The 26976-nt window shown below is 37.4% G+C and overlaps 1 protein-coding gene across 1 annotated transcript in view; it reads right to left on the minus strand.

Annotated features, from left to right (window-relative positions):
• Positions 1-294: 294 nt before the first annotated feature.
• cox10 (cytochrome c oxidase assembly factor heme A:farnesyltransferase COX10) overlaps positions 295-26976 on the minus strand; it is a 46055-nt gene continuing 19373 nt past the window's right edge. The window contains exons 5-7 of the mRNA XM_077200343.1: positions 10683-10753; positions 4342-4574; positions 295-1665 (exon numbers count right to left, since the gene is read on the minus strand). Coding sequence (XP_077056458.1) covers positions 1241-1665; positions 4342-4574; positions 10683-10753 — 729 coding nt within the window. The 3' untranslated portion in view covers positions 295-1240. The remainder of the gene's footprint in view (positions 1666-4341; positions 4575-10682; positions 10754-26976) is intronic.

Raw genomic sequence — 26976 nt, forward strand, 5'->3', positions numbered from 1 at the left:
AAATTGTAGCAATATTTTACAACATTATTGTTTTACTGTATTTTTGATCAAAGCAATGCAGCTTTGGTGAGCATTAGAAACATTACAAAAACTTTTGAATAGTAATACATGTATATTATATAAAATAATTACATTTATAATAAATTAATTATAATATTTTGACTAATTATATATATATATATATATATATATATATATATATATATATATATATATATACACACACACACACACAGTATAATGTAAAAGTTATATTGCATTTCAACAATTTCAAATAAAAACTCAAACACAATCTTGATCTCAGCACACTTTTTTAATACGATTTTTTATTTTATTTGTGTCTTACACAAGTCATTGGTACAGGGAGGTCAGATGTGAATAAACTGAAGGCGCTGAATAAGCAAACGTAGTATCTTACAATGCATGGCTGCATTCAATGATATGCTGCACTGTTACATTCAATAATGAATCAACAGTAATTGAGTTCTGGGAGCTCAACTGAGTTGACTTGAGTTTATTTGACTAGTTCTGAAATAATAAAGGATCTTTGATGGAGCTGATACCCGAGAGCTCTCTAAAACGTTCAGCCTTTTAACATCTAAACTCAAGACTCAGAGGGACGGAGTTTCATGTGGAATAAAGACTTCTGGGCTAGCAGTGAGACTCAGCGGTTTCTTTACTGAATCATGTACTGCTGAAATGAAATATTAACAGACTTAGAAAGAGAAAACTTTGAAAATGTAATTTATCAAGTAATTAGATGAGGCTAAACTTGAAAATTACTTGCTAGGTTCATTAAAACAAACCGTTCTCCATTATCCGCATCGAACCAAAATGTCCACAGTAATGGTGATGTTAATTGCAAATTCTAGGCAAAATGTATTGTGGTCTTTAATTTCAGTTAAATCCACTTTGCACATAGACTTATCAGCCTACAGAAACATACAGTCTATGAGTTTATAGACAACAGGGGGCTGCGTCAAATAAATATCATGTATTTACACTCAAATAATGATTTGCCTCCAAGTTACCAGAGGGATTTTTAAATCACTGCAGCGCATTTACATATACATCAATGTTATTTTTCCCTGAAGGATACTTTTATAAGAATGGAAAGTGGCTATGTATTCCCACTCCAAAGTACACATAATTTGGTGTCTTTTTAGCTCCAAGATAACTCATTTTGGGGCTGACAGCAATTATCTATCCAGTATGAAAATGGCAGAGGATTGTGCTTGCTCTACAGAGCCAGAGACGCCGTGCTGGGAGCTACAGCTGCCTCGTCCCGCGACACACGGCTCTTCTTGCAGGTGAGGGCCAGCAGCAGCAGCATGGGCAGGTGCCAAAGACTGCAGAAAAACAGCTTGCGGGCATTCTGCCTGTCACCACTGCGATAAAACCTGAAGGCCAGGAAGCTGATGTAAAGGTTAATTGGCAGGGAGACTAAGGGGAACGTCCATGTGGTGACGTCCAGGACTGGGCCCAAGGCTGAGAGGCCGATCAGGCCTACGCTGTGGCGCAGGGCCACGCGTTTACAAAGGCCGGGATGGGTGACAGACATCATTCGGTACCCACCCCGCGAGTAGTCCTCTCTCAGGTTCCAGCTCAATGCATTAAAATGAGGAAACTGCCAAGAGAACAGGAAACCTCCCAGTAAGAGTGCTCCTGCAGAGACAGAGAGAGGAAGAGGAGGAGTGAATAATCAAACAAGATCACACAGATCATTTAATCACCATTGGTGGAGGGAGTGCATGTGTGCAAGCAGGAAATGAGAGTGCGGGGAAAAACTACAAGAGTGTTAAAACACTGCGTTCTATCATGCGAGTTCCTTCACATCCTGCTATGGAGGAAACAAACACCGTTCTCCTGCATTCAGAAGCTGGCAGAGTGGAAAGTTGACACCGCACAAACAGCGGCCCGTGCAGAGGTAGTGGAGCATGACACGTAGGGCTGCCTTTGTGTGTGTGATCTTAGAAAACACACTTGTAGCTAAATCCTCTGGGAAACAGGGCAGGGCAGCATGACGGAGACCTCAAACACGCAGGTCATCTTTTAAAGCTTTGTGTGTTTTTGAACGCTCTCAAACCTGGAGATTTTAAGGAAGAACCTGGTCACTAAAACCTGATAAACTGCTTAGAGAAAACAGAAATGACACCAGAGACTCCAAATATAAGAATGATCTGTGGTTTTCAGTGTGGGATTATTTTGTAGTTTTTGTACTTTTGTCAATGTAATTTTTTTCAATGTTAAAATACTTTTTCAAATTCACGTTGGAGCCGCTAATGGTGAATAAATTACAATAAATAAAATAAACATGATGCTATTCTTGCTATAATTTTGAGTTTAAAAAGGGAAAAGATTAACATTTACACAGTAGGTCCCTATCATTTCTGTGATGCAAAAAAAAAGGGGATAGAATCGCAAAATCCTGTCATCAAATTGTAATTTATTGTATAACACAGAATGTCACAGAAATGGACCAAATTTGGATGAATAAATCAAAAGTAGGGTTGTACAATTAATCATTAATAAAACGAGTCACATACAAACAGCAAAATAAAAGGTCTTCACTACAACCTGCAGAAATAAAAGTTTGGTTTGGCCAGAAATATGATACCATTCTACAATATAATGTACTTCACCAAATTAATAATAACAATAATAATACAGTTAATTAAAACATTTTTTAAAGGAATAGCACACAAGATCATTGAAGTTGTATAACTTTACTTGATTAGACATTCTTTTTTATTATTCAAATTTAATGAAAGTATAAAAACAAAATCAGAATTTGGGAAAAAATAAAACGGATTTCAAAGGGACCTAATACATTCAGAATGGTTGACAACTTCTTCAGTCGTTTAATGAGGTCAACTAGTCATCAAGGTTTTCTTTTTACTTTATTAACTTTACATTTACCCCTCTTTAACACAACCACTAAATATATTAAAGATATAGTTTCCCAGAGAGAAAGCTCTAATAAATGAACTCAAGTATTAGATTAAAAAAATAATTGTTGTTTCGATCCACTTCATGTTGCAGCCTCATCCTAGATGGGGTCAGAACAATATTTAGGTTTGTACATCCTAATATACACATGCTTGAAAAGGGCACTGAAACGACACTACTACAAGAAACGCATGGAGTTCACAAAGCTGTAGTGAAAAACAAAAATATGCACACAAACACTTCAGTCGTTCGCTCCTGAGAAAACAGATTGCATGGTTGCCACAACAGTACACTTTTAATAGTTTGCAAAACAGGCCAAAGACCCCCTACTGTCTTCCAAAAACACTTGATCCAAGCGCGAAATGTCTTAGAAAAAAACAAAAAAAAAAACACAGGATGCTGGATGTATATGTAACTACAACACTCATAAGTGGACAGGGACCTCGGGTCTGGGAGAGGAGTCAGTAAAAGTCAGAAGTGCCATCTGGAACATGAAGTTTCACTTCTCTGGAATGGCTACACAACCCTGAACTGTGGGATAAACCATGACAGCACAGAAACTATCAGAAGGAGGGCTTTTAAGACCAAGAACATATCTCAATGTGAGCCTGATAATAAATTCCTGTTGAAACACTAACGTTTAGCTCTGTGGCAATAGAGAAGATATCACATGATGGGGACAATGTCGTCCATCCCCACAGTGCCATATATGGTGCTATGAGGAGAACTCTACAGCTCTAGAGGTCAAAAAGGGTCTACGAGAATCAGTTAGAGTTGACCTTAAATGAACAGTTCAGCCAAAACGGAGTTTGGTTGCACAGGAAACTGGCATGATTCACATGAATGTGAAAGCAACTCAAACTCGGCCACTTGGTCAGGAAGTAAAGTAACCTGCAAATGCATTTTAGTCGATGATGACATCATTAGTTCAACGAAACACATGTAAGGGATGACAGAGGTGATGATTTACCTTGGATACAAACGAGAGTGAGCGTGCAGCTTAACCGCACATAGAGAGTGCAAATGAATGTCTTGCAATCTGCTGTCTCAGAGTCCATTTGCAAGCAGCACAAAGTGACCTTCATGTGACGCGCATTCAATAAAAGCACCAAATTAATAAAAAAACAATATATTGACCCACGTCCAGTTTTCTATAATGCGCCGTGCGCGTTTGTAATTACGCAAGAAGAGCACAAATGCACCAGGGTTCAACAGAATCAATTTGAGTGTAAAACCAGAACAACGCTGTGGGGTCCACCGGGAACAATCGCGCTCAGACCGCAGCAAACGTGCCCAATGCGAAAGCCCCTAAGAGGAAGTATATTAGCTTTATCCAAGTCATTCCAACAGGAACTGTAGTCACTACTGTATGTGTGCAAAAGGACTCTGTACCTGGATCGAGAGAGCCGGTGGCTGCTGTCCAGCCCATTATAGGTGGGATGGCGCCCACCACGGCCCCCACCCAGGTGTTGGTGATACTGAGGCGTTTCAGAGGAGTGTAGCAGCACGTGTACAGGAAGATGTTCAGGGCGCCCAGGAAGCCCGTCAGGGGATTCAGTCCCAGGGTCAACAGGGTCACACCTGGGATCCCACACGCCAGGGCGAATGACACGGCATGCAGAGGGCTGAGAGAAAGAGAGAGATGAAGACAAATTCAGAACAACCAAAACACAGTTCCTATGTGGGGTTTAAAGAGATCATATTTTTATTTCCCCTGAGGTCCACTTATACTCTTACTGAAGGCTGTGGTGTCAAATACAGTCAATTTATTTTTCATAACCAAAAAATAGGGAAATATTTAGCAATTGTGTTAGAAAGACAGAATTCGATCTGGGTCAAATTATGTCTTGCACTTGTAAACAGCAAAACATGTCAACTGTAAAACCAGGAGGCCCTGTTGTAATATTGTCTGATGTCAGTAAGTTTCAATAGAATTTCGGTTTTCATAGTACACTGAACTATTTCAAAAGATCAAGGGAGGATTTGATTCATCATGTAAGACCCTTAAAACCATCTTACAGATCTGAAACAACCACAAAAAGAAAAGAAATGATAAATCAAACCAAGGAAATGATGATGCATAAGACAGAGTGGACTGAAAAATCAGCAGGAATAAAGCGCATATATAACATTTCTGAGATAAGCTTTAGTGTGGTTCTATGAGTCAGATCAAAACAAAGGCTTGTGGGTCTCTGCTACAGATTAAACCTCTCCTGGCCACAGACGCTATTCTCTGTGCTCCATTGGACAACCACTTCCTCGAAGGTTTATTAAAAGCATTCAGTTCCAATCCTGCAGAGGCGTCTGGTTCAAATTCACAGCTAACTGCTCCATAAATTAGAGGAGTATTGAGACAGAGACCAAAGCAGAGAGGAAAAGAGGGCACATTTTCCGCCCAACAGCAGGAGACTCCATTTTAATGTTATTATCATTGTTATGGCTGTTTTATGTGGTGGAAGGGGTTTTAAAGTCTATATGAGTCCCATAAGTTAACGGTTGAGATCAGTTGTTTGAGGGATAAGGCTGACTAACGTTAGGAGCAAAGCCACTGGCATTTCCTACACTACATCAATAAAAGTGCTATTCTAATGCACCATAATAACGTAGATATTTAAAGTTTGTTCATTATTGAATTTATCTAGTGTTACAAAGGTTTTGTTCATATTATGGGCCATTTAAAACAAGCACATGAGTTATTGAAATAGCCATCAGGCCTTTCAATGTATTTGACATCATGGTCTCATATGGCAGAAACCCAGGCAAGGCCTAAATCAAGACGTCAAAAATAGGCTAACTCTCAGTAGAAAAAAAAATAGTTTACACAGAATTGTTTACCTAAGCATAAACTATGGTAATTTACTCACCCTCATGATGTTCCCAAATGCATCTTCTCCTTTATTATGTGTAACAAGCATTTCAGTAAAAAACAGGTAGTGCTTTGCTCAAAGCACACCATTAAAAAGTCCACAAAAGTGTGACTGAATCATTATTGACTGAATTGTGTTATGACAGAGGGGAAAATTTGAAGTCAATAAGTCCATTATGGTCTGTTCATCAAGCAAGCTATTGTATGGCTTCAGAAAACTTGGAATGTAGCACATTTTTGCTGCACAGTGCGAATCATTTTCCATTTTCATTTTGTGGAAATAATTTGTGCAAGCATTCAGCATAACTGCTTGTGTCAAAAGAAGAAAAGTCATGCAGGTTTGAATCGTCATGAGGGTGAGTAAATGGTTTTCAGAAATGACATTTTGAGTGAAATGTATATATTTCACTCAAAATGTAATTTCTGAAAACCATTTATGGCATGACTTCTCTTTAAATTATTCCTTTTGAAATTGTATTTGTGTGTATATATATATATATATATATATATATATATATATATATATATATATATGTATATATATACACATACAAACACACACACATACATACATACGTGTGTGTATGTATATATATATATATATATATATATATATATATAGATATATACATACATATATGCATACACACAAATTCAAAAGGAATAATTTAATTTGATCAAAAGTGACAGTAAAGACATTCTTATAAAAATAAAAAAATATATTTCAAATTAATGCTGTTCTTTTGAACTTTCGATTCATCAAATAATCCTGAAAAATATATATCACAGTTTTCACAAAAATATTTAAACGACCCAACTGTTTTATTTTTATTTTTTTGTTCTTTTGATAATAAGAGAAATCAGCATATTACAATGATTTCTGAAGGATCATGTGACACTAGACTGGAGTAATGATGCTGAAAATTCAGTTTTGCCATCACATGAATAAATAAATTTTAAAATATATTAAAAAAGAAAATGAAATAAAATTCTATACATCTAAAAAAAACTATATATACGCAAAAAAAATTCAAGTAAAAAGCCTTCTGATAAAAAATAATTAAAAAAAAGAACATACAAAAACTCCACACAGCGATCTTGCAAAAGAAAGGATTTCCCAGCTCTGATATTTTTATTTTTTTTGTCAAATGCACATCTCTGCCTTCAGACTTACATCATAGGAATGTGACAGTCACACGCACACAAACATCAAAGTGGACAGTGCCATCTAAAGTCTGGGTAATAACACACTGAGAGGCGTACGAGTGCTTGTGCGACTAGGACACATCTAATGCGTGTAATGACACGTTTTGGAAGGTGACTACTGTTAGCATTCTGTGCATTTGTTTACAGGCCTAGAGTGTCTACAAGGGTGTCAGGTGAAGATAAGTAGTTACGATGCATTCCTCCTGTCACTGACAGTCAGACTGGATCTGTGTTCATTGTTGGAGTGACAGAAATAGAGTGCATATGATGGCTGTCAAATCACATCCATCTGCTTTGATATAAATGCTTCTCTTTAATCCACCAGCGTAGACCTCCTGCAGTGCGGCTGAATTACTGTCGTGCTCCTGAGAGGTTAAACCCTACAGTAATTAAGCAGCTCTGCAGGGATGTTTCCAGAAGTTTGAAATAGAGCACCATTTATCAGCTCACCTCTTTATCTTCTGCTCCAAAACGGTTTTAGAAAACGAGCCTGGATTTAGGCAGTGAGGAATGTTGTGTTTGAAAGGGAGTCAATTGCACAGCTATACATTTTCCAAACCAAGATAATGCATGACATAACAATGGCCTGCAAACACAAGCTTAAAAAACATCATTTGGAGACGTGGCCTGGCGATTAGTGTGCACACTATTCTTCTCGACTACCTATTCTTTCTAGACTACAAATAAGCAATTATTGGCAATAAACATTTACATTTAAAATAATTTCAAATTTGATTTTAATTTTTGAAATGTTTTAATCGTTCATGGTCTTATTGTGCTTACTGTGGTATATTGGTGCACATTAATCAATTTATTAAATATTTAAAATATTTTTAGATTAATAAATAAATATATACACTACTTATACAAATCTATTTTGTTTATTTATCTGCTCCGCCTCAGACACAACTTTTCTTTTTAGCGGTCAAGCTGACAAAAAAGTTGTTTATGATCCAATCATATCTCTATAGATAAAAAGTCTACTTGATAGATAGAAATGTCCAATTCCGCACTTTTTTCTTCACATTGAACTTACTCTTTTATTAAAAAATGTCATGTTATAGTATTTAAAATAAAATGTGAAAAAATTTTACAATTACTTTGCATTAAATATTTACCATGCATATACAGTTGTGCTCAAAAGTTTACATTCACATTGCAGAATATGCAATATGTTAATTATTTTAACAAAATAAGAGGGATCATACAAAATGCATGTTATTTTTTTATTTAGTACTGACCTGAATAAGATATTTTACATAAAATATGTTTACATATAATCAACAACAAGAAAAAAAAAAGCTGAATTTCAAAGAATTACGCCGTTCAAAAGTTTACATACCCTTGATTCTCAATAATATGTCGTTACCTGGATGATCCAGGACTGTTTTTTGGACAATTGAGGGACTCAAACACAACTATTAAAAAAGTTCAAACATCCACTGATGCTCCAGAAGGAAATGTAGTGCATTTAAGAGCCATTTTTTGAATTTGAAGATAAAGGTAAATTGTACTTTATTTCACTTCCGGGCAAACATGTAAGTATATTCTGTTCCTTCCGAAGGACAGTACTTAATCCCGTTTAAAAGTTTTCACCCCCCTCTTTGGGACTAGCTATATGTAAACATATTTTATGTAAAATATCTTATTCAGGACAGTAGGCTACTAAAAAATTATGCATTTTGTATGATCCCTCTTATTTTGTTTAAATATTTAACATTTAGCAGATTCTGTAATGTGTATGTAAACTTTTGAGCATGACTGTACATGTTTGAAAAAAAAAAAACTGTTTGCCTTGACCATCACTATACCATAACATTACTTTTCGCAATCTAAAATAAAAGCACACTAGGGTGTAGAATGAGCCAGAATGGGTTGACATAGTTGATAGCGACATTATGAAACCTCTTATGTATCCTGGAGCTGGGCAGCGTCTTCGTTTGAGAGTGTGTGTTTGAGATGCACACACCACAACGGGATAAGCCGAGGTGTTTGGTTTGGGCTGTTTGGATTAGTTTGACTGCTCGAGTCATTCATTATACCCTCAAGTCAACAGATCTGCCCCTTTTGTTGTTGGAAAGTGACCCTCGAGGGACTGAGAGAGGGCAGGGGTCCTGTTCAGTTAAATTCCACTAACACACCCAATTAGTAAGAAGTAATGACTGTCAAATGTGTGTTATCACGCTCAAAATCGTGTGTAAAGATGCCTGAGATGGACATAGAAAGCTTCCTGACTGTTTAAATTGACTTTTTTTAATCAGAGTTATAGTGTAGCTGTTCCAGATGTTGCGCTATGGTGCTTTGCATGTCCGTGTCCAACATGCCCCATAGAGTGAATCCTGCAGAGATTACATATTTTTGTAGGTCAAACACTGGAAACGAGATCGCATTTTACCACTTCCGGTTCCATTTTCAAATAGTCAATATGTTTTTTAAATCGGTTTTTGGTTAAATGCCTGAAAAAATGGTCTGAGGTGAATACAAGCTCAAGATATTTCACTTTTTATTCTACAACAGAAAAATGCATCAGTGATACCCTCTAGTGATTTTATAAAGCTTTTACTTGTCTTTATAAAGGTGGTTGCTAACAAGTGGCAAAATGGGACTATAGAGGTTATTAAATGTCACCAGAAAGGTAAACTCTTCTACTTACGAGTCCGCTTTCACTTCCTCATTCATAATCACACTCTAGCAACCAATTCTAACTTAAACTTTGAGGAAAAATGGTTTTAAATCAAGACTAAAATAGTTGTCGGAAACTTAATGGTGGTAATGGAGTCATGTAAGCATGGTGTAGGTCGTTTATAGCCTACATTTAGCTTTTTGACTTCTGCTGATTGCACTTAGGTTTCAAAATTCATTAAATGTGTTCAATATTATCATGATGAACTTTTGTTAGTCACGGAGCTTATTTTCTGCAATAATCCAAAATCCAATGAAAAAAATAGTATTTTTTTGTTTTTTTGTTGAAAGAACCAGGGTGATGCTAATCTCTGGATTGGCCTACAAAATGTCATCACTGCAGCACTCTATTCCTTGTCTTTTAGCCTAATAATATCATGACACTCACAACGATCAAAAAAAAAAACGTATCTAAAACAGTTATCATGCTAGTCTAACAGCATGAAAAAGTTGCAACTGTAAATGCCTCCACTTTAAAGCACCCAAAGCTAAAACTAACATAAATTGGGTAACCTCACTGCTAATCGTCTAGTCTGATGGTGGATGGATGACCACACTGGACCGTACTTTGTCAGCAGTGGAGTGAGACGGGAAGAACAGAGAGAGGCACACCTACACACACTTGGATCAGGTTACACAGGACAGGTGCGCGAGCGGCTGGCCAGCGCTACAGATATTAGACAATGGTGTTTCTGATATGGCAGGCTCAGCTATACACAAACACTGGGCTATGAGAACAATGTCGAGAGTAAATGATGTACATAATGAGAGTAAGGAAGCCATTTTATTCTGTAGTGGCTCTTTACACATATCAAAAATGTGTTTCAAAAACCGAGTGATCTGCCTACCTTAACAACATTTCTGGACAACACAATCATGTTTGAATCTACATACAATGCCCAAAAATGCAGTCTAGATAGGATGCTCACTAATTTTTAAAATTGCCCAAGAGTGAGATGCAGGTTTTGAAGGGTCTTACCTGATCTGTCCTCTGACCAGAGGTCTGTTTTTGGTACGATTCATGTTTGAGTCAAAGGGCACCTCGAAGTACTGTTGGGGGAAAAAATTATGAAAATCAACACACGGTACATTAACAGCACAAAAAGTCTCTTTAACACACAAATGAACAATCTTAAAATGTAAGTGTGCATATCCCTCTCTTTTCCAATCCAGATCTTTTCCAGTCTAAATATAACATTGTCATTCTAACATACCTTAGACAGAAGAAACAATATTTAAATGTAATTATTTTTTACAACAATATTTTTGTTTATTGTGAAATGTACTGTGGCAACATCACAATTCCACAATCACATTACACTAAAGAATAGATCGCAATATTGTATTGTGACCCAGATATCAAATATTACAGTGACCTAGATATCAAATATTACATAGTGACAGTATGAAAAATTTGGTATGATTTTTTTTAAAATGTTTTTGAAAGAACTTATGCTCACACAGGCTGCATTTATGTGATTACAATCAAAGTAAACAGGTAATATTGAATTTTCAGCACCATTACTCCAGTCTTCAGTCACATATGATCCTTCAGAAATAATTCTAATATGCTGATTTGATGCTCAAGAAACATTTCTTATGATCACCATCATTATCAATGTTGAAAAAAGTTGTGCTGCTTAATATTTTTTGTTGAAACTGTGATACTTTTTTGATAAATCTTTGATGTAATGCAAAAGAATAGCATTTATCTAAAAATGTTATTTTATATATATATATATATATATATATATATATATATATATATATATATATATATTTGGTAATGTAAAAGTCTTTAGTTGCTGACCAATTTAAGTATTAAATATCTTTAAAAAAATCTTACTGACCCCTAACTTTTGAAATGGAATAGGCTATATAAAATTAGTTATTGAAGTATTCTAAAATAAATTTAATCAAATTCACGCTGCTGTAGCAAGAGCACAGCTAATAATTGGTTGCACTTTTCTCTTTGCAGCATACAAAAAACTCAAACACTTTGTGAAGGATTTTCTCTGAAACATCTGCTCAAGATATCCAACAAATGCATGAAATTCAAACCCTTAAACGGATCGATATGAATGCATGTGTTGAGACAGAACGACAGAAGTTGCTTAGGAGCAACGGGGACGATTAAGGTAAAAAAAAAAAAAGTTGTGTTTTTGTAATTTATGGCTCCTGCTGGGGAGTCTGCACAAAATTCACCTCGGGGAATCTACAATGTGAGACTAAAACACAAACACATGGGGTGTTTAAACCCAGGAACCGGTTATTCAGTCTGTGAGAGACAGCACATGCACCTAATGAAGAAAACAGATAGCTCACTTTTCAACTGAAGAATTTCAGGATCCGTTTCTCCTAAAATATGGCCCCCATAAAATAACTAATAAACAGATAATCCATTTTTCTTTTCCTCTCTTAATTTACTGTCCATTTGACATCGTAAAAGAGTCCACGCTTAAAAATGTTCTTGTGGTAGGTAATACATTTCACACAGATTACATTTATATTTTGTTAGATACCTCAGAGAACAGGACCGTACCACTGCGGAGGAAATACAAAATTATCTGTGACGGTGCGTGTCTGTTTGGCCTTTCTAAGCGTCCCCTCGAGTTTAAAGAGGAACCCTGCTAGCGCTATTTGAAACAAATAATAACATCCATCAATTACATGAGACTTCCCAGCATGCATTTTTACATAAGGATAAGGACAAAAACAAAACAAAAAAACTTCATATTTAGACTAATGTAGGACAAACGGACAGGTCAATAAAACATCTCAAGGAGGTAAAAAAACGGACTCTGTGACAAACGTGTCTAAAAGCCGTCACAGAAGATTGATGCTTTTTCATTATGTTTCAGCTATTTTTGGCAGCGTTTTCAAACTCGGACCAATGTCATCCAAAGTGATAAAGTAGCCTGATACAGTGCAGAGGAAGTTGAAGCCCAAAGTGTGTTGTATAAAGTTGAGTGGAGGGTCTGCTGAGTCTCAAATTTATTCTCTCGGCCGTTAGTGTTATTGCACTCGAGATCCCGGACAGGGCAGGGCACAGATGTGGCCGTAGCTGAGGTCCCTGCAGTTTTAGGGCCGAGGTGTTAATTCTATTTCCTGGGTCAGGAAGTACGTCAGATGGTCGCCACAGAGAGAACTGGAGCGAAATTCTAGTGCTGAAACACTCTCTGAAACATTAGCCGGATGCTAACATGATTGTTGCGGAGTGTATCTTGGCTACGACTGTACATTTTAGACCTGTGAGATTTCAAAAGTCTTGTTAACCTGCAAGAGGACAACGTTTACATTAAAAGACTCCCAATAGTCAGTATAAATGCAGTCTGGGACTTAACACTAGCTTTGGAGCAATCACAAGAGTAAGCAAACTGACTAAATGCATTCTGCGATACTGAAAAGCAACCAGGGTTTTCAGTGTTCAAGATGTTTTTGGTGCCTGTAAGAAACACTTAGTTCTCAGGCATTGTCTTATTTCAGTCTATCTTTATACATTTTTCCCCGTCTCAAACTGGTACATCATCTGGTTCACATCAACACCCCTTCAGTACGCTTATTGCTGGTGAAGATCATGCTTTTTAAAAAAGAAAAGTGAGTACAAGTGTTAATGAATATGTAGTGGATGAGATTACGGGCTGTCTACATAACAAAAGTCCCGTATAATAGGATTATTTTATTGTTTCTTCTGTGGATCTGTGCATATCCGAATGTTACCATAACTTAAACAATGACTAAGGATTCATATTGTTGTGTTATTAAATCGATAAAAGATTTCTGAAATCTGATTTCAGTTTCAGAAGGACAATAAATATACACACTGTTCAAAACTTTGTGGTCGGTAAGATGTTTTTACGCTCACCGAGGTTGCCTTTATCTGATCGAGAAATACAGAAAAGAAACAGTAATAGTGTGATATATTATTACAGTCTAAAATAAAATAACTAAACTAAAATGTAAAATAACTGTTCTCTAATTTCAGCATCATTACTCCAGTCTTTAGTGTCACATTATCCGTCAGAAATCATACTAATATTTTGCTTTGGTGCTCAAGAAATATTTCTTATTATCAAAGTTGAAAACCGTGTTTGTTTGTTTTCAGGACTCTTTGATGAATAGAAAGCTCAAAAGAACAGCATTTCTTTGAAATAGAAATCGTTTGAAACATTTTAAATAACTGTACTGTCACTTTTGATCGATTTAATGTGCAATTTAAACTTTTGAAGGGTAGTGTACATTTGGGATTCATATAAAAAAAACGCAAATTAGAGCAGATAGACTGCCAGGGAGAGCTCCAATCAATGATTATTTGGACAAAGAAGGCCATCTGAGAGGTCAAAGAAGTGGACATAAGAGGAGAAAGGCAGAGGGGCAGAGAACTAATGTCAAAGTACAGGCAATATTGTTCTGACTATGTGATCAGAGGCCTGATTCATGGCAGTGCAGGGCTCGAGACTAACGGCGTCCTATCGTCCTGGGGACGATGTGTTTAGAAGGAACAGAAATATTCTCCAGGACGCCTACAGGACGAAAGACATTTTTGTATGCGTGTTCATTTATTACTAGCCTATTAGGCAAACTTACTTAGAAAATGCCAAAATAAACTGATCAAGTGCTGACTACAAAGGAGCGCGTCTTCATGCTGTTAGTTACTATCACTGGCCGGCTACTCACCCGGAGATTTGTTCCGCGGTACATCTATCAAATGGCTTAATGATATCGCAAATATGTTGCGCTGGTTAAACAACGGTAAGGTAAAACAGATCGAGCACCAAGACGGCCCTGCATCTCCTCCATCATTGGATTGAAAAACAGTCTGCTAACTGCTTGCTGCTAACTGCTTGCTACTAACTTACTAACGTTAGATAGCTAACGGGCGCTACCCCGGCTATGTGTGTGTATATTAGCTAAAGCATAATTTAGATTTCAATATATTTGTGGTCTTTTTTCCTAGTCAGTCTAATTTAGGGTGACCAGACTTTCACGTTTTCTGGGGACAGTCCCTGTTATTGGTGCAGTGTTAATTTCGTTTATTTTCATTATTTTCATCAACGACATTTTTTCACAGACGAAAACGAGACGGTAACTAAATAAAAACTAGTTTTGAATGACAAAAAACTATGACAAAATTCTATTGACATTTTCGTCAACGAATAAAAACTAGACAAAAATGTTAGATAGTGACGATTTGGGAAGCGATCCAGTCAGAACTGATGTCCTGCGTGTGTGGTAGATGCGCACATTTGTACATGCGCTGCATGTCTCATGAAACGTTAAAAAATGTAAACGTCTGGGAGAATGAGTAGAGCAGACGTATAGATCTGAATAAGTGTGACGACGCTAATAAAGAGCTCTATTCGGTACGGTTTTCTGTTCGCACACAGCCGACCCGAAGCGTGCAGCCATACATAGACAATTATACAGCGCGCGAGTACTGAATTGAGCTCTCTTTCGTGTCTGAATGGACAAATACACAACATTATGTCGAAATGTCCGTTTTGGAGAGTATTCGCGTAAACTATGTTGGTTATGTCTTAAACAATTGTGGGTCTATCGGATGTGCATTGACTGCTTGTTAGCTTTAATAAGGATTCACTATATTTAATTCATACAAATAAATATGTCTGCTGCTTGATATAATAAAGAATGATGTATGCAAGTAGTTATAAAGAATGCATAAATCATTCATTGAAAAGAAGACTGTTCTACTTTAGGAAAAGTGGTTTTATTTAATTTTAAGATTTTTTTTTTAAGTCACAGTAGGTAAATCTGTATCTTGCATGTTCAAACTTTAAAATCATTCAAATTAACAGGTTAATAGATGTTTTCTCCAGAATTTTAGAGACATTCTAAATTAATGCATTACAATTGAACTAAACCCATTATATTTTAGTCATCTGAATTGTTTTAGTTTTAGTCTAGTTTTAGTCGATGAAATACAATAAGATTTTAGCCGACTAAATATACAGTAGATCAACATTTTTATTTTGGGACGGTTGACATTCACTTTAGGACGGTTCAAATTGTTTTTCAGGACGGTTCCAGGACGGAGGTGAAAAAAGTTAGTCTGGAGCCCTGTGGCAGTGGCTCCCAAATTCTGCTTCTAAAATCTAAAAATGGCATAAATTTAGCGAAAGGACATTAATGTACAGAAATTAAAATTCAAACTTTTCACTAGGGATATATAGGCCAAATAATTAGTCTTTATTGCAAAACGATTTGTTACCGCAAAATTTCAATGTATAAAGGAACCGTTGCATTTAATCCTCATTCTGTTGTCCTTATGGACACCACAGAGTCTCAGTATATTTATAAAATTGCTACATCAGCACAAGAGCGATACTGCAGAGTTCACTGTACTCGCAGTGACAGGGTTCTGGGTTCACTCACAGTGAAAAGCACTGTGACTGCAGCAGCGTGGCAGGACAAAGTGACACGCACAGCAAACAAACGCTGCCTGGACTATGAGACCATACTAACTAATGCTGATGAGAAACTTACTGTAACAGTGACAAGTGTTTACTGAAGGGAAGTGCATCATAGGGCAAACACCCTTACATAAGCATGCAAACAAACACACAAAATTCAGCCTAAATATTCTCACGGAGAGAAACACACGTGCATGGAGCCCGAGTAAATACACACTTACAACGCAGCTGTTGTATATGTGAAAGACGTCGGCGTTGATCAGTAGAAATTGGTCAAAGTAAACACCACCTGCTCAAACACCTACTCGGCAATCTCAACTTTTTTCCTCCACCTTTGCAAACAAAAAGTACAATCCCAATTCTCAATCAACGCTGTGTACATTGTAAGTACATGCATTCAAAGATAATTCCTCATGCTGTCAAAGTCCAGGTGCAGAACCAGAGTTCAGGAGTTGATGAGGTAATACTCTATCGATTTAACAAAATTACCTGACAAATTTCTAAAGAACAGCAGCAGAAAACTTCAGCTGCAAATCATCTCAAGTCCTTTTGAAAGAGAAATTCCTCTTTAGTTACACCGACCATTGAATCATTGTGGTTCAAGTTCAACATGAGCTATGTGAGTTTTGCCAGGACCCTGCAGAAACTGTTCGACAGACCACTATGCTCAGCCATGTAGTATTTATACAGTGTGCCTGCAGTATGATTATGCTTTAAAAGGTGCATGACTGGATCACAGCTGAATTACAATTATGAACTGTATTTCCTATATTTTGGACAACAAAGGAGAACAGAACCAACAGAAAGGAACTCTGAATTTGTCATTTATGATTACAATTATTCGACAAGTCAACTGCATGCATGGACTGAATCTTACCTTACCGGAGACATCTGAAGACCTAATGTTAATGAATGAATCCTACAGACAGGGATGTTTATGATGCTTTGGACAATATATTTTTTTAATCGTCAAGATGCCTTCACTTCAAACCTCTGAACAATGGTTTCACAACTCATGAACTTATGAGGATCGAAAACATATATTTAAGAGGATCTCAATATGAGTACAAAGCTAATGGAAACACATTTTAACAATCTTAAATTGTGTTTATATCCAAATCAGGACAAGGTCAACCATTACTGTAACATTCACAGTTAAAATCGAGTAACAGCGGGTTTTTGCGTAATTGAGTTACGATATTCATATTTAAAATATTTGGCATATTCCAGTAAGATAATTATTTTATTTTGCAATTACTAATATTTTCAGATAAAATTAAAGAATTTTGTGTAAAAATATATAAATAAAATACTCATTACATAGTTACTAGTTACATGAAAAACAGATTTTCATTTTGAGATCTGTGAAAAATGGCATGTAACAGTGTTATTAAATCATTAGTGTTTTTTTTTTTTTAAAGAGTGCTAGATGATGTTCATGACAATATAAACGTAAAAAAAAGTGGAAATGAGCATGTACATGTTAATATCCAATACCAACTGATCCTAACAATAAAAAAAAAACTAACATTGGCGGATATGGTGCTGGTATATTCCTAATTCTCATTTTGGGATAGCATGCATAAAAGACAATAAACATTCAGTAAATACGACCAATTGTAATTTTAAAATGACTTAAAGTCTGAACAGAAAAGTAACAAACAAGTAACAAAGTTGACAATCATCTAGATTCAGATATCTAGCAATGCAACTTTGGAGTCCATTGAGTCTAGGCTCATCCTGAGGCCTATTTTATATCCCTACTCCCTGCTATCTCCACACAAGAGCAAGGATGCAGGTCCTTCTCTTCCAGCCTGGTATCCGAGCTGTGATCATTTGGCCTTTTCAGCTTGGAGCACTGCAAGGAACCTGGCAGGAAGTCAGCTGGCACGGCGACAGGCTTGATTAATGGCCCGTGCAAAGCAGAGTTGAGTGCTAAACTGTCCACATGCTAATCAGCCAATTATGAATGTTCTGCTCTACACTAGTGCTGCCTCAGTGCAAATCAATGTATTTAGTTATTTTGCCAGTGGGCAAAATAGGATAGGGAGGCTGGGAATGCTTAGGGATGCAGTCCTGAAGAAGAAAGGATAAAATAGCATACAGAAATCTATGCATCATTAGTTTAATCAAAGACTTGTGTTTTAGCCTCTCACACCCAGGAAAAGGTGTTTTCCAAAGTATCTTGTTTGGTTCCAGCACTACCATTCGCAGATGTTTTTGCAACGTTTCTTCCAATTATTACAACAACATTAAAAGGTATTTCATGGCAATGACATAAGATGGATGAGTGCTGTCGAGGTCAGTTGAGAGTTTGAGACGGAGGCTAAGCCAGTGGTTCTAAAAGCCGAGAACCTCCTGTGGGAATGACAAGCTAGTTCATCATCTTTGGCCCAGTGTCAGTTCACACAACCCAGACCATCACTAAGGTGAGCCCGAAGTTCTCCGTCATGATCCCACACCACAGCACCTCCCACTGCGATGGGGCTTCAAGTTAAAGAGAAAGAGCAAAAATGGCTGATGATACTGGTTGCGGTGAAATAAGACAACTGTGATGGATTGAAATTTAAACAACTTCATTATTGGTCATGTATTTTGTGCTACAACAAAAACAACGAGTCCTCCCTGAAGAAAAAAATGAGGCAATTATAAGTTAATCAAGTCATTTAAAACCAAGCCAAAACAAGCCTTTCTTCAAAAGATCTGGCACATAAGGAACAATCAAAATAATAACTGGCCTAAAAAGTTTAGGCAGCTTTTTAAAATTTGGCGATTTGAGCAATTTTTGAGAGTTACGCCAAGTTCCTTGTTCATGATGTTAAATGAAGAACTTCTCTGAAGTAACAGCCTTGCGTAAGAATGTTTATGAACAGAGCCTTCTACTAAGAACCCTCATTTATCATGACCCTGATAATCAAAGCTCAATTTAAGTCTCTGGCAAACTAAACAGAGACACATTTGAGTCATACAATTATTTTAGCTGAAGACGTAAACATACACAATGTGCCAAAAGGCCACGTTTCGTTTTGATATGACCGGCTAGCCATACGCGTGATTTACCTGTGATATATTGGTTAAGATTAAATGTTGACATTCCCAGATTACCATTAAGACCATGAACTGTTTGTGCAACTGAGTCTTTTAATATCAGCATCTGTGAGGACGTCAAACAAGCATGTTTATACAAGAACGCATGAGTGCGTGTTTAGATTATATCTGGTGCTTCCAGCTGTGTGACAGCAGAAGGCACATGAGAAAAACGGATTTTGCAAATGCACGCTTACTAAGTGTTTACATACAGACCTACAGTTTATGTCTTTATAGAGGTTGAACTCCATTTCCTACCGCCCCAATTCCATTGTGTTGAATTTGTTGCCATCAACAACCTGTGGCGAAAATGCACTTTTCCTCTAAACATTCTTGCCAACAGACATCTAAGTTTACTTCTCAAGAGGCTGGCTCACTTCAGATGGACACGGTTTGTTTGAACTTTCAACATTCCACCTCAACATAAGTTGACAATGATGTGACAGACTAAACATTCTTCATTAAGCCATCTCAGCAATGGACATCTGAAAGAATTGGTTTTCTTATCAAAATGTTCATGTCAGCACCCTCTCCCATCTACATGATCCGTGAGGCAGGGATGTTAGATTTTGAGCAGAAGAGATTATGTGCGAGACAAATATTCTAGCTTAACACGCAAAGCATACACACATTCCTAGTGGTATTTCACCTATAGAAACTCTTTTCAATGTCTAATCTGAAGTTTCATTCTCTTTTCTTTATCAGCAGTTTGCGGTAAGTGCTTAGACATGTCTGGACATGGGTCATAAGATTTGTTTTCTCTACAGCAACTGCATCTATCTTTCTGTAAAACCACAGTCTGCCGTTAACACCTAGACCCCAAAACAGTGTTTGCATTCCATAATTAGGACTCCTTTTCACATCCCAACTCTTCTGTCTGTACAACTTAGAAAGGACATCAAGAAGGGAAGATGAAGGACTGAGTTGATTGCAGGCAAAAACAGCGATTGATTAGAGTTGATTTAGAGTTTTAAACTTCTAAAATAATCCCTTGCGAAGAAATCTAATGTGGATTCACCGATATTAAAATTCTGTTCAAAAATCGATCCTATTTTGTCTAAATAATAACTTTATATAACTGTAAAATAACACAATAAAAATTGATACAAAAAACGAAACTTAATCACTTTAAATGCGGAAAGTGATTTTAGGTTCAATTAAGAAATACAAAAAGTTAAATTATTAAATAACTTTGATTTATCAATATATCTGACCAATACATTGTGAATCACTAGTATCCAAGATATCCAGCACACTGAATTTACTAGTTACACTATAAATTTGCTGGGATAGGATGACAGCTGAGCTGCTCAAGACGGTCATTCCAATCTGATTTAATGCATGTAGACACTGCAAGTAGACAAGAACATGTTGAAGACCAAATAATGAGAGAAGAACATATGTATTCTGTCAAAACTGGTCTGTACCAAGTAAATATCCAAGAAACTGGAGGTCTAGACATGGAGGATTGTCTGAAGGGCTCTAGCTCCAACAAACTTGGATTTGATCACCATCCTCTCCAGCATTAAAGTTGGTAATTACAAAGCAGACACTAATTGTGGTTTTTCAAACCCATATGACAGGGTGCTGAGCAGCAGCATCCATAGAAACCAACCCTGTTATTACCCCGAAGGCTTCTGACAGATGGGGCATGGATTGAGTTAAAGATGCAAGTCTTGTTTTAATGGGGGCCTCAGATTAACCTCTGTATATATAAAAAAGAAGAAAAAAAGAAAAAGGCTGCTCATCTATTCGGACCCATTCGGAAACCATCAAGGCACCATTGGAGAAGCATTTGAATTATTCATGCCTGAAGAATGGTGCCTGCTATACTAACAGATGGAAGCAGGATGGTTTTGAAGAGCTTGACTACGTGCAAAGTTCCTGTCAACCTCTGTCTGCTCTCGCTTCATGCTTTCGGCCCTCGAGACCCTTTCCGCTCTTCTTCTCATCCCCTAGTCAAGCTTGTCGAAAGTAATGTCAGGCTGTTAGCTCTGCTGTCAAGTCCTCTGAGTAAGTCGTCAACCATCTGTCGCCATTAAAAGAAGCAAAATGGTTCCTGTCAAGAGAGAAAACAAATTAGCAGGGATGACAGAATGACGTTTCGCTATGGAACGATGGAGGGAAACGGGACCCGCCATAGGACAGTGGACAGTAAGAATGAAAGAAAGATTTGAAAAATTGTCAATATGGCATATGAATGAAATCAGCTGCCAGGATGCTAGGTGGCATTGCGTATCACCCACACGTTCTGAGGTTAGCCACCGTTGGGCTTATTTTGGGACTCAATTAATAGGTCTGGTGGTTCATTTATCCTCCATAAACCTCAAAAGCTCAGCCACACACAGAATATGGTAAATCTGCAAATCATAAGCAGAACTAGGGCTGGGTGACAATACTAATACCTTGACTTCAATACCGGTTCCTGAACGATACTTTTTTCGATACCAATTTTATGAAATTTGTTTTAACAAGATTACATTACATATTACGGAAAAAAAAAAAAAAATTTAGTTTGTTGACTTTTTTTTTTTTACAGACTCAATGACTCATTTAGGCCACTGGGGGCAGAATATGCACCTCACGCTCAAGTGCACCGTTTGCCGCAAAGCACTGGCAAAACCAGCCTAATAATTATGAATATGTCGGGGAAAAAATAGCAAGGAGACATTCTAATTGTTTTTTAATAAACTAGTGTTTTCTGAGTCAGTGTGAAGTGCAAAGACAAAGTTGATGTTGCTGACTCGTCATCTCCACAGTATAGAGAGAAATGTACCTTTCATTTGGATTACATAATCAGAGTATTTGTTTTTGATAAAAACAAATACTCTGTAAAACTAGTGACACTCGTAAAACAGTGATTTTCCTTGATTCCTCGCCACAGCCAATTATGCTGCATGCTTATTGCCTCACTGACGTTGACGAGATTAATCCCTTAGGTATCAAATTTTGGTACCGACCGACAAGACATTTTTTGATACTCTATGGCAGTGGTTCCTAACCCTGTCCTGGCGCCCCCCCCAACACTAATAATAATAAAAAAAATTACATTTATATAGCGCTTTTTCTGGAACCTCAAAGCGCTTTACATAGGAGGGGGAATCTCCTCAACCACCACCAATGTGCAGCATCCACCTGGATGATGTGACGGCAGCCATATTGCGCCAGAAAGCCCACCACACACCAGCTTACTGGTGGAGAGGAGAGAGAGTGATGAAGCCAATCAGAATGTATGGGGCTGATTAGGAGGCCATGATGGACAGAGGCCAAAGGGAAAATTTGGCCAGGATGCCAGGGTTACACCCCTACTCTATATTGAAGGACATCCTGGGATTTTTTGTGACCACAGAGAGTCAGGAACTCGGTTTAACGTCTCATCCGAAGGAGTGTTTTCTTTGTCTCCCCAATCAAACACAACTGCTTCAACTATGTGATTATGAGCTAATGAGTTGAATCAGGTGTGTTTGATTAGGGAGACAAAGAAAATGCGCAGTGTTGGGTGGGGGGGGGGGGGGGGGGGGCAGGACAGGGTTGGGAACCACTGCTCTATGGTATAGAAGAAATTTGGTCGGTGCCTAAAACCAACTCGATACCCAGCCCCAAGCATAACAGGCATCATAATCTCAAGGACTCTTTTTTTTTTTTTTTGTATTGCAGAACATGCCCAAGAGACTTATACCAAATGGTTAGCCAATTGATGCAAACTACAAACCTGGACTTTGATTCCAGCCTTGTAGTCCTTGCATTTCCTGTAATCTGATGAAATGATCTAATATTCATCAAACAAGGCTTTTTTTCTTCTTTCTTTTTTTTAAATAGTACACCACTGTCATGAAATCAATGAGCAACGTGTTGAAGAGCCAGTGGGCAGATTCCACTGATGTGAGGAAAAACACAGCATAGCCGATCCCCCCCGATGGATGGAGAAACCAGAAAATGCTATCATCACCTGCCTGTAATGAGAGCAGCGTCCTGAAACCAATGACAGCTGGCTGTTTTGTGCTTTTGTGTTCTCTGGATTAAGTGAAACAGCAGATAAAAGACAGAAAGCCCTTCAAAACGAGCAAATAAAATAAATGGATTGGCATTATAAACCCTTTTGGCTTTGGAACAAAGAAAGTGGTGGAAGAATTTCAAAGAATTAAACTCAAAGAAACAGTTGCCAAATGAATATTTAGATATAATACACAGAAAAGGAAAATACGGTAAAAGTGTTCTTAAGTGTCATCCATGAATAAGAGGCAGAAAGTTGATAGATACAACAGTGCCTTTACTTCAAATGAAAGACACGAGAAACCAAAACTGCAACAGCCAATGCATTACACTAAATAGGGCGAATACATCTGCATTTGACATGTAGTTGGGGAAAAAAAAAAGTCCTGCAAACACAGTGAGATGAAGCCAATCCTGCTCACTGTTATGCTTCAATCCCAAAGAAGCTTCATGAAGTCACATCTGCAAACATCACAGGAACAAATTGGCACATGCACAAGTTAGCGAAGAGCTGAAAAAAGAGAGCAAGTGATGAGAATTTTCTTGAGGGGAATTCCTTTCACATCTCTAGATAAGAGAACAGTCTCGTTGCAAATACAGTCCACAAAGAATATGAATCTGAATAAAATAAAATAAAAAAGATGATTTTTAAATAAGAACTTATTTCTGTGCTATAACAATTAGAAAAAGAGAAAGAGACGGTTAATTGCAGAAAGATTTATTGAAGAATTGTAACACTCAATATGGCAGCTGTAGGAATAAAATGCCCCCTTTTAGTTAAAACCATCTTTTTGATAGCAACATCTATTGCACATACTACGCATCAGATGAACCAGCCTGAAAATATATACAATTTATAGCATCACTGACAATTGGACATTGTAAATATTGAAACATATTCAAGACTTCAGACTTTAAAACTATGGAGTCTAATAAGATTGTCAAGAAGGAATGTTGAGTAGTAAATACCTAGCTATCTGTGTGTACATTGAATGGGACAATGTTTCTAATAAAAGCTTTTTTTTCCTTGGCTAATAATAGTTCATAGTGGCATGTGAGAAACAGACATTGACAGACATACCACAAAGATAGGCCAGCAGGTGAGTCATGCAATGGCCTCTCCGTTGAAAAATCACTACCACACCTTTTAAGCCACATACACAGACAGTAACCAACAATTATGCCACTCAAGTCAGTCAAGAGAGACACAGTTTCATGACAAAACATTGCATGTCAACAAATCACCTGCGAAAAAAGCAAAGTGAGCTTTAACAACGGATGTCAAGCTGATGAGAGAGACTGAATCTCATACAGGTGGCTTTTGATCAATTTAAACCCTAAGTGTGTACATTTGCAAACTCTTTAAAAGGGTTTAAAGGGATGCACCACCTTTAAAATGAGTCAAGTGTTATTTGAAGAAGGATAATTCAGTGGTTTTATCAATCCTAGGTTTTGCTACTGGGGCAAGGTCCAATCTCAATGGCAACGCAACACTTTAGAGATGCCTAGTCGTCATTACATTGCAATTGTGTAGCATTGGCAGTTCTCTGCATGCAACCAACTCTTTCAAGTTATAATTAGCATTAAAAAAATAGCTTGTGAGCATGGTGCTAACAGGGCAGCTTTTGTTAATTAGTTATGCATCCCAGTACTAGTATTCCTATTGCTGTTGCCTGCTACACCCATCTGGGTTTAAATAAAAGTAGACTTAGTAAACATCTAGTTTAACCACCTAACTCCTTTGAAAAGGGTAAAAACGATACTGCCAATAAGTACTTAGGAACATGGAACATGAAACTTAGGAACATTACAATACATGAGGACAAAATAAATGTGAACAACCTTATATCCCAGTTGAAACAAAGAAAAACAGTTGTAATTTCATAGAAGCCAAATACTGAAGCACCAAATGCATGCATTATATTTACACCCTAAAAAGTCTACATTGCCTGCTTCGCCTCAGGTAACAATTTCATTAATAAACCTCTCACAGCAATAACACTAACATTCTCAAATCATATGAACAGGGGTGCACATAACTTTTTTGGTCTGGTTCTCAAGGGAGCACCTGGAGATGATGCTTGGTACACGCGCTTTAAGCGGCACTTATCCTACTGCCTACTAGGGGTGTGAACCTACACTGGTCTCACGGTTCGATTACGATTATCATGTCATCGATTCAGTTCAATTCGATATCGCGATGAATCACGGTGCACTGCATCTTCAATTTAAATGTTTACTCTAAAAGTGATGTGCGTGCGTGCGTGCGCGCGTTCGCCTGTTCGGGAAGTCGCACTGACAGAAACAGTGACATTCCAGTTTAAGTTTCAAGGGAGTAAAGCCTGTCTATGCCATTTAGTAAATGAAATTGTGTCAAATCAATTTTGTTGTAAAGAAATGTTCATTTAAAAGCAGCGCTCATTCATCAGTGTATAATGTTACCATAGAGATGCGCGCATCAATCGTTGCCGAGCCCGCTGTTGAAGGTAGCGATCATCCATTTATAATCACGCGTAACAACACAGAATAATTGTAATTTGACCATCAGGTTCGGATACTTAAATCAGCTCTATGTGTGCATGACATGAGCGCGCACAGCGCGTGTCTTCTCCAGGTCGTGCTTACCAGGTTGTTCATTAGAGCCGAAATGTGCCCAGAATAGATGTAGGCTTTTAAAGTGTTCGTGACATAACCGAGAGAATACTTGGCGAGAAGGGTATTTTGAAATCATTTTGTGTGTATGTGTCCGTTCAAGCGTGAGTAAACTTGAAAGAGGAATCAATTCAAATGCTGTCTTGAAACAAATCTATGATGGTTAAACTTCCCGAATCACATGCATGCCGAACCGTGGGGCCTGGTCCGTACGGATCACGGATCAACTGTGATCTGTTGTACCTAATAATTAATGAACACACTTTTCATCATGATTGCTATCTTACCAAAGACGGAGAAAACTCCTACTCCCTATAAGTAAATGTGTCCCTGTTCCCAAAAATGTTGGTACTCAAAAGAGCTTCCCTCCATGTTGTCTGCTGTGCAACATTTGTTTATACCACACATGCACACCAGTTATGTGTACTAGTTATGTATAAGCGCTCCACTGATGTAAACAAGAAAATGATTGCTAAGATTACATTATTCTTTCTTCAAATGACAGATGTTAATACTCTTAATTGCAATTTCCTCCAATGTTTTTGCTGCCCACTATTACATTAAATTACAATGTTGTTTAGAAGCTCGGACCGGCATACAGGCTACAAATGAAACACCAAATTTGTGTTAATCATTTTCTTCTAAGCAAGAACATTGGAACCAAATGGAAATCACAAAAATAGCAGTTGCTAATTTAGACATATCCACTATCTGTTTTTCTACTAGTACACAAGGAAGATGCAGTAGGCACATAGGGGTTTTGAGGGGTTTTCAACATCCAAAAGATTTATGGTTGTATCTTCTTACCCAATTAAGAAAAAAAGATCATTTAAAAGAGTGATCATCATATATAATTAGAAATGAATAGCCTTCATTAGCCAACATGAGTGTGTGCTATTAACATTGAGTTTTTGACTGAATTATTCACCTGAAAAATGTTAATGAATGTGCTAGGAAACATGGAAAGAGAGAGTCTAAGAGGGAACTAAACTGAAATGTCATTATAACACATGCACTTTTGAGGCTGAAGTTCATAAATGCTATAACACAATATTCTGGTTGATCAAGGATGGCCAAATCTCTCCTTACACTCCTGAAAATAAACGTTCT

The sequence above is a fragment of the Siphateles boraxobius genome, unplaced genomic scaffold, assembly GCF_051911475.1.
Source record: "Siphateles boraxobius isolate OS27281-9 unplaced genomic scaffold, OSU_SipBor_1 46, whole genome shotgun sequence".
Lineage (NCBI taxonomy): Eukaryota > Metazoa > Chordata > Actinopteri > Cypriniformes > Leuciscidae > Siphateles > Siphateles boraxobius.